This window comes from Solanum dulcamara, chromosome 11 (assembly GCF_947179165.1).
Source record: "Solanum dulcamara chromosome 11, daSolDulc1.2, whole genome shotgun sequence".
In the NCBI taxonomy this organism is placed as follows: Eukaryota; Viridiplantae; Streptophyta; class Magnoliopsida; order Solanales; family Solanaceae; genus Solanum; species Solanum dulcamara.
Window position 1 is genome coordinate 25,545,583 of NC_077247.1, and position 11,077 is coordinate 25,556,659.

Here is an 11,077-nt window from a genome sequence, read left to right on the forward strand (position 1 = left end):
CAACTAAATTAAATTTAAAAGAAAAATAAACTAAAAAATTTGTAAAATTTTGGAAAGCTTTGAGATATTAAAAGATCATCTCTTAGCTGCTAAACTAAAGGTCATTCTCATCAGCTTTTGCACAAACCTAAAAAAAATGGATATTATATAGATTTGGGAAAAGGGATCAGAGGAAACAAAAACAGAGACAACACTACTAACAGAGGTTCCTCTTTGCTCGATTTATAGGAACAAATAGTGTCGATCTGTTGGAGAAATATATATGAATAAGGTTCCTTTTTGCTGAATATTCTTCAATTTTTGACTAATAGGGTTCTATAAAGTATGTATTTCATCAGGTATGTGCTCAAATCTGTTTCTAGGTTTATGTATTTTAAGATTTTACATGTAATTTCTATAACCCATTTGAATTTTGTAGGAATGGGGTTCTCTAAAGTCGATGGAGAAGGAAGAGAGTTCCTAGTTTGAAAATCACTGTGAGCGTAAGAAGTTCGAAGTTCTAAAGGATTGAACCAGTTCGCCCATTTGAAGTTTTGAAAATCAGTTCGAGGTAAGTTAAAAGCTGAAAGTTCTAAAGATGTTTTTGTATTTTGTATTCTCGATCTTGCGAGGTAAACTAGAAGCTGAAATTCTATATTCTCATTTGTATTTTGTATTTTGTATTCTCGATATCCTCTCTGTGGGTGTTTCTACGTCTGTTGATGGAAGTCCTACATTTGGATTGCACATTGGAAAATCTATCTTGAAATCGAGAGTCTCTTCGTTGTTTACATCTTTATATCTTCATGGATTTGTGGTTTTGACTAGTTAAAGAATTGACACCTTTGTTGAAGAAAGAAGTATTCATAATTTTTTTTACAGAGATTTATTTTTTATACTTTGTGCAGTTCTGTCTAGTTAGCTGATCAATCGATTCTCTTTATTTGAAGTTTTATTTTCTGGAGATGTGTAGAGTCGATAAGACTCACTGTAAATAACCGCAGAATGTATGGAGAATTCTAGTATCTGTCCTTATCTTTTGTGAGCTACAAAAAGCTATGATAATACTTAAAAATTGTAGGAATAACAATAACCGTATAATTATATAATTTGAAGAAGAGATATGAGATTGACATTATTGTGCAGTAGATAGTTGATAAATTAAGAATTTGGTGCTATTAGAATGTGAAAAACAGAAGATTATAAATTATCGATTGGTCTATTATGTGAAAAAAGCTTTTTAGTAGTAGACGGTCCATCTGCGTTTTTGATTAAAACAACTACGTCAACTGTGAGTGCATCAGAAAAGTGCTACTAATACGAACAAATTCACTACCTGTTGCTTAGAAAAGGCCATGAGATCATCCGAGTTGAAATTTTTATTACCTTCATTATACTGCTTCAGTTCTACAGGGTATTTCAGGTTGTTGTGTGATGTTGTTGTTGGATGTTGTTGTTGGATGTTGCAGCTCTGAATTGTACAAGGAGCTGCAGTTCTGTATTAATTGTTGCAGGATACTCCAGGTTTGTGCTGCAGCTCTGCAGTGTTTCTGTAGTTGGTGATCTTATCCACAACATTTTCTCCTAGGTGGTTTAGTCACAACCAGCAGCTTCTACAGATTTGCAATGTACCTGCACAGTAGTAGATAATAGAGAACAATGGATCCTAGGTAGCTAAGCATATATGAGAGGACTCCTCTCGATACAAAGTATCTAGGAAAACCATAAAATAAGGGAGACTCTCCCCTTTGCAATATAATCCTAAATAAGGAATTTTCAAAGAGGCTATAACTTCAAGGAAATATATAGCCCCAAAAAAGAAAGAAAGAAGAGAGAACACAAAAAAAGAAAGAAACAAAAGAAAATTAGAAAAAGAGCTCATGGTGCTTCCTCTTGAGATAGTCTGTAGCTCATTTAAGGTGGTTCCATGATCCTCTTCAGCTTTTGCCTTCTGAAACTTGACATTCCAGTTTGTCTAGTATGTAGTACCCCCTTGTCTCCTTAGGAAGTTGCTAAAAATTGTAGGCTTGATACAACCTGTCAACCATATGGCTGTGCTTGGAAAGAGTGTTTGCAGCACAGCACAGTAAGTGCCATTGTATATGAGGCTCAATAGTACAGCTGAATATTTACTTGTACTTTGCAAGATAATCACTGCAAACACAGTAAGTTGTGCTAGTCACAATCATATGTGATCTACGCTGCCCTTTTATTATTAGCATTTGATTGTGAGAATTTCCAACTTCTAGTCACAACCTCATTATTGATATTTTCCTGTAAATTTATTTCTCAGTACTTCTCTGTCCAATATTTATCATTATGAATAATTGAATTAATTAACTTATTGATTTTTTTATTGAAATAGGAATGGATAAAAGTTGGTTGAATATTAGGAATAGAGTTGACCAAAAATATAGAGACGGAGTAGAAGGTTTTCTTAATTGGGCATTCAGTCAACCCAAGGTGAACACTATGATTCGATGTCCTTGTAAAGGATGTATGAACACTGTGTTCAAGCTAAGAATTGATATAAGAGTAGACTTATTGAAGAAGGGATTCTAGGATTCTTATAAGGTGTGGGACTTGGATGGAGAAGTGTTGGTTAGAGTTGAAAATTCTAATGTCGCACTTAATGATGAAGTAGAAGTTGATAGCGCTGAAGAGGATGAAATTACTCAAATGATCCATGATGCTTGTGGATATATGAATATGGATAATAATGCTACTTATTCGGAGGGAAATGAAGAGCCAAATATGCATGCTACAAAGTTCTACAAATTGTTAGAAGATGGTAAGACAGAACTTTATCCTGGTTGCACAAAAGTCTCAAAGTTGTCTTTTGTTGTTAAATTACTTCACTTGAAGTCACTTAACCATTGGAGCAACAAATCGATGGATGAGTTATTAAGGTTCTTTAAAGAAGTTCTTCCCGAGGGATCATTTGTAACTAGTTCTTTCTATGAAGCAAAGAAAGTTCTTCGTGACCTAGGCTTGGGATATACCAAAATAGATGCATTCCAGAATGATTGTATTTTATATTGGAGCTATTATGTCAATGCTCAATCATGTCCTAAGTATGGCAAGTCTAGATGGAAGTCAGTAAAACCCAAAGGCAAGAAAGTAGCTCATAAAGTGTTGCGATATTTTCCAATCAAACCAAGGCTTCTAAGATTATACATGGCAAAAGAGACATCAAAGAAGATGAGGTGGCACAAGTAGGAGAATGTTGATTATGGTGTCATGCGTCATCCATCTGACTCAATAGAATGGAAATCTTTCAATGAGCGTCATCCTACTTTTTTAGCTGAGTTAAGAAATGTGCGATTAGGTTTAGCAAGTGATGGGTTTCAACCTTTTGGAAATATGAGTTCCAATCATAGTATATGGCATGTCGTTCTGGTTACATATAATTTGCCACCATGGGATTGCATGAAAGATCCATATTTCATGATGACACTTCTTATTCCAGGACCTAAGTCTCCAGGAAATGATATTGATGTATATTTACGACCAATGATTGATGAGTTGAAAGAATTATGGGATGGGGTGGAGACTTATGATGCACACTCAAAATCTAATTTTCTTATGCGTGTGGCTCTGCTCTAGACGATTAATGACTTTCCAGCATATGGAAATCTTTCAGGATGGTCAACTAAAGGCAATATTGCATGTCCCTGTTGCCATAAACACACAATCAATTTCCTTACGCAATAAATTGTGTTATATGGGGCATCGTTGCTTCCTTCCCATGAACCATCCATGGCGTAAAAATAGGATGTTATTTGATGGGAAAGTGGAAATGGGGATCGCACCTAGACCTTTAACAGGTGATGAAGTACTTATGCAATTACATGAGTTGGGGAATGTGAGTTTTGGTAAAGTGCAAAAGCGAAAGCGTAATGTTTCTAACAATGCTTATAATTTGAAGAAGAAAAGTATATTTTTTCAATTACCTTATTGGAAGAGTCTTAAGTTAAGACATAACCTTGATGTGATGCACATAGAAAGAAATGTATCCGACAATATTTTATCAACTGTGATGAGTATGGTTGGTAAGACAAAGGACACATTGAAAAGTAGATATGATTTGGTGGACCTTGCTATTAGGCAAGGGTTGCATCCAATTGAGGACGAGGATAATATTTTGTTGCCGGCAGCTTGCTATGCATTGTCCCCTCAAGAGAAGTTGAAGTTATGCAATTTCATAGCTAATTTCAAGGTTCCAGGTGCCTTTTCATCAAATATTTCAAGGTGTGTTAATGTACTTGAAAAAGAATACATGGATTGAAGTGTCATGATCATCATGTATTATTGCAAGATATTTTACCCGTAGCTATACGTGGTTTGTTACCTAAGAAAGTGTGTGAACCAATTATAGCCTTAGGTAATTTTTTCAAGAATCGATATGCTAAGTGCCTGAAAATTGAAGATCTTGATATCCTAGAAGCTGAAATTCCTATCATATTATACAAACTTCAAATGGTTTTTCCTCCGGCATTTTTTGATATCATGATTCATTTGCCAATACACTTGGTAAGAGAGGCAAAACTTGGTGGACCAGTTCAATACCGTGATATGTACCCTATTGAGAGGTAACATCTTATTCTATATATTGAAAACCAATATTTTTAAACTATCATATTCTATAACTCTATTGATGAGAAATCTATATGTAGGTATTTGCGAACACTTAAGGGAGATGTTCGCAACCTAGGTCGTCCAGAAGGTTCAATTGCTGAAGGTCATATGGCAAGGGAAAACCTTACGTTTTACTCACGATATTTAAAAAATATCTCAACCAAGTTCAATCAACCAACAAGAAATGATGATGGATTTGAATTACATGGTGGGATGTCTATATTTAAATTAAGTGGGAAAGAAACTACCTCATTATGAGTTCAACCAAGCATGTATGTATGTTCTTCAAAATTGCGAAGAGGTTTCAAAATTCATGGAGTAAGTATCTTATTAATTCAAATATAATTTCACATTAAGATAATTTAAGTAATCTTAACCAACACAAAATGTAGGGAATACATGAGAGAGATTGAAATACAAGGTTCAACGAGATCTCATGGGATGCATAATAATGAGTTTATTGATTGGTTTCGTGCACGTGTAAGTGTTCACTAAAACAACACTTTACTATTAGTGTTGGCATATCGATATGAACAAATCGTATTTATTTTTATAGATATTTGTACTATCTTCACAAGGACGCGCAACAGATGAGCTCATAAGCTTAGCCGTCTGTCCAAAACTATAGGTGCATCGATATTCAATATTTATGGCGATGGATTTAGGTTTCAAACAAAAGAACTTGTGAGAAAAACACAGAATAGTGGAGTACTTGTTAGGGGAGATGATGCAGACTCTAATAAGAAGTATTATGGTGTATTGGAGGACATTTATGAGTTGCGTTATGTGGGAAACAGAAAAGTTTATCTATTCAAGTGTCATTGGTGGGATGTGGCTCACCTAGGAAGAGGACATAAGATCGACAGTTATGGGTTTACAAGTGTGAATACTCATTGTGCTTTGAATACAAATGAGCCATTTGTGCTGGCATCTCAATCTGAGCAATTTTTTAACTTGAATGACACGATTGATAAAGATTGGCTCGTTGTTGTAAAGACAAATCCCCATGACGTTTTCAGTATGCCTGAAGTTGAAGAAGAATTAATAAATGAAGAAGTTTATCTACAAGAGGAAGTGGAATGTAATATCTTGAGTATCAATGACCAAGAAATTGATATTGTGGTGTCTTTACATAGGGATGATATTGAACCACAAACTGTTTTGCGTACCAATGATGAAGAAAATCAGGATGATGATTTTATTAATGACAATAATATAGATGTATTTGAGAATGAAGAAAGCGAAGAAGAGTTAATTGATGATAATGATGGAGATGACAGTGATACATCCTTTTGAAGATTGCTTAACAGAGATGACTGTATATCTGTTTACATCTTGTTTTGATAAGTTTTTTGTATTTTATTTTGATTAGGTTGACATAAAATTAATTCATAACGCTTGTATCTGCAACTTTATAAATATAATCAGCATTTTATGTTTAATCAATGTGTTACATTTCCATCAATGAGGCTATAGTTGTTAGCCAAATATCGCATATTTTTTTAATTTATTGATCTAATACGTTGTTTTATGAATTGATGTTTTCTTTAGCTGGTAGACATATGTTTTATCATTTTTAATTTCTGAATCTTATGCTTCTCCTTTTTAATCATGTTACAGGAAATGAAAGGAACTGGACGAGGTAAAAGTGGAAGAGGTGGTATAAGAACTGGACGTGGAAATATTCAAGGACGAGAAAGTCTTGCTGAAACTGCATCTCAGCCACAAATACCACCAAGGCAAGGACCTCTACAGACAGAACAATAATCTAACCCAAGGCAAGGACCTCAGCAGATAAGCCAAATATCAAATGACCCTATCAAAAGAACATCTCTAGAGACACAATCATCCAGAACTCTAGAAGAAAGTGTACGCCCCTCCCCGGAGGTTGAAACTGGTGCAGGTTAGTCCACGTCCCTAGCTAGTGGTGTAGAATTGTCTGTGCTTGGTCTTGGTTCTGGAAATTTAAATTTACAAGGATGTAATAGACTAATGGGTGGTGTTCTGCAGCAAAGTAAATTAACTTAAAATGCTGGAAGTTTCTCTTCTTCTAGTTCTACTAGTTCCCTTCATCTGCTAGTTTTCATACTTGACAGAGGCTTAACTAGTTTCGTTCCTTCTTGGGTGCAGATATAGACACTTATTTAATAATCTTTTTTTGATGTGTTTCTTAAAATATATAAGCTCAAACTTTTATGTAGCTTTAAGTTGAAAAAAGAAAAGGATAGTTGGTTAACAAAAGATGTTTTGGTGATAAGATGCCATGAATCTGCAAGCTTTTAGTGGAGATGCTAAGATGCCATGATTGCATATAGTTCTCAAGATCACCATATTATTGCTTTGCAGTTTCTCGCATCAATAAAAAGAGAGGAAGAGGAAAATATAAATCTAAGACGGTTGATATTAAAACCAAGTACAGAGGAAAAATCAATATAATTATTCCAGATGACATTGATAGAGCTGTGGGTTTTGGTACTAGAGATATTGTTAATTACTGTGGCTTGATCATGAGGAGCAGCATCTCATTTCGTGATGGAAATTGGCAGAAGATTGTTTTAAAACATGGAGAAGCAATGTGTTATAAGGTTAAGGTAATAAATTACTTTCCATTTTGTATTGTCTTTAAATTACTTAATTTATCAAATTTAATATTATAATGTGTTCAGGACAAATTTGAATTTTGTGGTGGACTGCGAGAACATAAGTTACAAGGCTTTGTGATAAGCACTATGCAAAGACTTTTTAGGGCATGGAAAGCTCGATTGCATAATTCTTACTCTGCCTATGATACTGATGAAGAAAGATTGTCTCATCGACCTGAGGATGTTGAGTTGGAGGACTGGAAATAGCTAGTTATGTATTTTGGCAGTGAGAAATTCAAGGTAACTTTATTATAACCAAAACATTGTTGCCCACTCTATAATCTTAGACATATGCTTACATGGACAACATGACATCTTTCAGTAGCTATCTAGACTAGCATAAATATTTTCTGATCTCTTGACTTAATTAGTACAGGTTGTTAGTGAGAGAAACAAAAAAAATAGAGAAAAACAGATAACTAAGCATTCTTGTGGGACACGATCATTTGCAGAAGTAGAGGAAGCTACGGTGAAAACACATTTGTTCTTCTATAGTTACATATACTTCTTGTTATTTATATGATTATTTGCTTATATATTTTTTTTGTTATTGAACTATATTGTAGAGAAATCCTGAATCGGAAGAAAAAGACACACCAGATAAAGTCTATTCAACATACACGTAAAAAAGACAACGGAGAACATGTATGGTTGGATCCGCAATCCCAACAGATTCATGTAATTCCTTAAAGACATTACCTTATTATCTTTTTGATCTACTACAAGTTACTTTATTTTTTTTTGGAGACAACTTCTTCTCAAGATAGTCATCTTTACTTTGTCTACTTCAATATGTAATCTTTCTTCTTTGGATTTATGGCTGTGTTTGGGAAAAACATCAGCTGTAAAGTTTCTTTTTCTATGTAAATAAACACCCTTGAAGATATGGAAATGAGAATACCATTGAGGACTTAACTGCAGCTGCAGTTTCTGCCCCATATTTCTGTAGGTTCTGAAGGTGAAGATGAGGATGACTATTGTAAGGTGTTGCAGGTTGTTGGATGCTAAAGGTTCCAAGTATGGTTGTATTGTAGATGTGTACATGGTTGTGTAGTTGAGGTATTTGTTGTTGGATGTTGCAGCTCTGCAATAAACTTAGATGTTGATGTAGTAATCCACTCTATTGCACCATGCTAAATCAACCTGTAGGTTCTAGATGTATGCTCCAATTCGACAACAAAGTCATAAAGTGCTGCAACACTTTATTTACCTGTACAATGGAAGCAAACAAGAGAGGAATTCCAAGTGCTGTATCAAGCGTTGCAGGTCTGCAATGTACCTGCACAGCAGAAACAGAGCAGAAATACCTACTCTGGTCCTTATCTCTAATGATAAGTTGTTTAGTCTAGGAAAGCTATAAACGAGGGACTCTCCCCTTTACAAAGGTCCTAACTATTAAATCTTCAAAGTCGATATAGCTATGAAATAGAGACATCCAAATTGAAGAAAAAGAAGTTAGAACACTAAAGCTGTAAGAAGAGTTCAAGGAGGTTGAGTTTTCTTCTTCTAAAACTTGCCATCCCTAGCTTGTCCAACTTGATGTAACCGTAGTTTCTTGTGGTACTTGCTGAAAATTATAGAAATATTGTGTATGTTCAAGCATATAACTGCATTTGGACAATGTATCTGCAGGGAAGTTTGCTTCTCGGAATACATGTTTGCATTAGAAGAAGTCCAAAAGATGGATCAAAGAAAGTCCAAAGTTACTTTCAATATGTACGTTATCTTTTGGTGAAATAATTAAATGTTATTGCAGGGTCAGCTTCAACAACTTGTTGTTGAACAACAATCTGAAGAGATCGAGCATCCCATGATTAGGGATGAGATTTTATCATCGGTTCTCGATAAGAGATCAGGCTATGTTCAGGGAAAAGGATATGGAAAAAAGCCTCCTAAAAAGACTCAACTACATCAGTCAGACATAGAGGCAAGTGTATCTTTGGCAGTGGAAAGTATTCGTCAAGAGATGCAAGCTGATATGGATCGAAAGTTACAAGAAGAACGTGAAAAAATGACTGTTGATTTAAAAAAGAATATGAAAAAAGATTTTCAGAAAAAATTGGAAGAGGAGCGTGAACAAATGAAAGGCGAGGTAGACAAGATGTTCTAAGAACAAATGGCTGCTATTATGACTAGAATGCAACAGGTAATTTCTCTTGCTCTTTTGGAATATAATAAATTGTTATCTTGGTGTAGAAAATAGTTACATTAAAAGTTGGACTAGTTATTAGGGAAATCCAACAACTGAAATGTTTTCTGGAAAGCTTTCCATGGCTTTAGAGATGCCGAATCCAACAAAGCTATGGCCTATGGCCAACAAGAAGTACTTTAGTTATCAACAGTAAGTGGAAGATTGTTGGAAGTTTTTTGTGTTATCTATTTACTAGAAACTAGTGAAGGTTTCTGATAAGCTATCAACAACCTCATCATTATCTATAGGACACTTTTGGAAAGCTTCTCTTTGTTTCAGCCGGTGAAACTCATTTAATAAGTCACTAAGGCATGATTTTTTGTTAAGGCTTCCAGATAAAGTGCTCAAGTCTTGTGTTATTGTAGGTTTTGGTTTTGTAAACTTTTTAGTTTCTGTGTTTCCATTTTTGGAGTCAAAATCTTGCTTCTTTTAGTTGTTATTTATAAAATATTATTGCTTTAGCTGCTACTTTATGTTGTGAAGTATAAGGAAAAGTTAAGATTTTAGGTTGGGATATGAAGAGTAACATCCCAAGAAACATGTTCTTGGCAAGGAAAAAAGTGGTAATTTTCCTTTTCTGTAGACTAAGTACTATTTGATGTTAAATTAGGACTCAATAGAAGCTATATGAAAAGATCCTATCTTTAACATCTTCAGTCCCCTTTTGACTACTTTTTTACTGATTATAGGAGAAGAGGAATACTATGAAAGACAGTTTGAGACATTGAAGTCATTCGAGGAAGTTGATATTGTTTTTCTATTTTCAGGGACAAGGTTCTTATGCAATGGGGCCGAATCAAGAAGTAGTTTGAAGGCGTGCAATGGGAGTTTTTGCTTTTTGTACTTGTATATGCAAACACAAAATGCTTTTGTTCTAATTTTGTGAGATACAATGATAACTGAAGTACTAGCTAATATGTACGTACTCGTAAATACTTTTGGTCTAATTTTGTGAAATACTATATATTAGATATTTTTAATATCTATATATATACTAATTTTAGAGAATTTGTTTTTAAAACACTAAATATTGGTCTATAGTAACGAGATGAATATTACCTTTTGCAATGCCAAAAAAGTTGCCACTGATATTTAGTGGATTTTTGCGGCTGTTAATTACTGACGTGTAGCAGCGATATAAAAGTTGATGTTAATAGATTATACTTTCTTGCAGCGATAGGAGACGCTACTAATTAATATCAATATTTATCAGCGATATAACAGTAGCCACAATTAGCGTATAAGCTTTTGTGGCAACTATGTCGCCACTATAGGCCATATTTTAGGAGCGACACAACAGTAGCCACAGTTAGCGTGTAAGATTTTGTGGCAACTATGTCGCCACTATAGGTCATATTTTAGGAGCGACATAACAGTTGCCACAATTATCGTATAAGCTTTTGTGGAAACTATGTTGCCACTATAGGTCATATTTTAGGAGCGACTTTCCAAATATTTGTGTTGTAAATTATTATTTTTTGTAGCATATTTATTTATATATTGTGACGAATTATGTCTCCACAGATGGAGTTTTATTGTGGGGACATTATTTAATCGTCACAAATAACCTTTAGTTATGGAACTACTACGAACGGAGCAATTGTCGCTGCTATATACCTTTAGCGGC

At 34.5% G+C, this 11,077-nt stretch overlaps 1 protein-coding gene and 1 pseudogene across 1 annotated transcript; both read left to right on the forward strand.

The window, feature by feature from the left end:
* The first annotated feature begins 3,592 nt into the window (after positions 1-3,592).
* On the forward strand, positions 3,593-5,913 carry LOC129872461 (uncharacterized). The gene is made up of 4 exons (XM_055947447.1): positions 3,593-4,205; positions 4,298-4,571; positions 4,656-4,720; positions 5,246-5,913. The coding sequence occupies exons 1-4, from the start codon at positions 3,593-3,595 to the stop codon at positions 5,911-5,913; spliced, it is 1,620 nt and encodes a 539-aa protein (XP_055803422.1).
* Positions 5,914-5,929: 16 nt separating this feature from the next.
* Positions 5,930-9,604, forward strand: LOC129872462 (uncharacterized; annotated as a pseudogene).
* Positions 9,605-11,077: the final 1,473 nt, after the last annotated feature.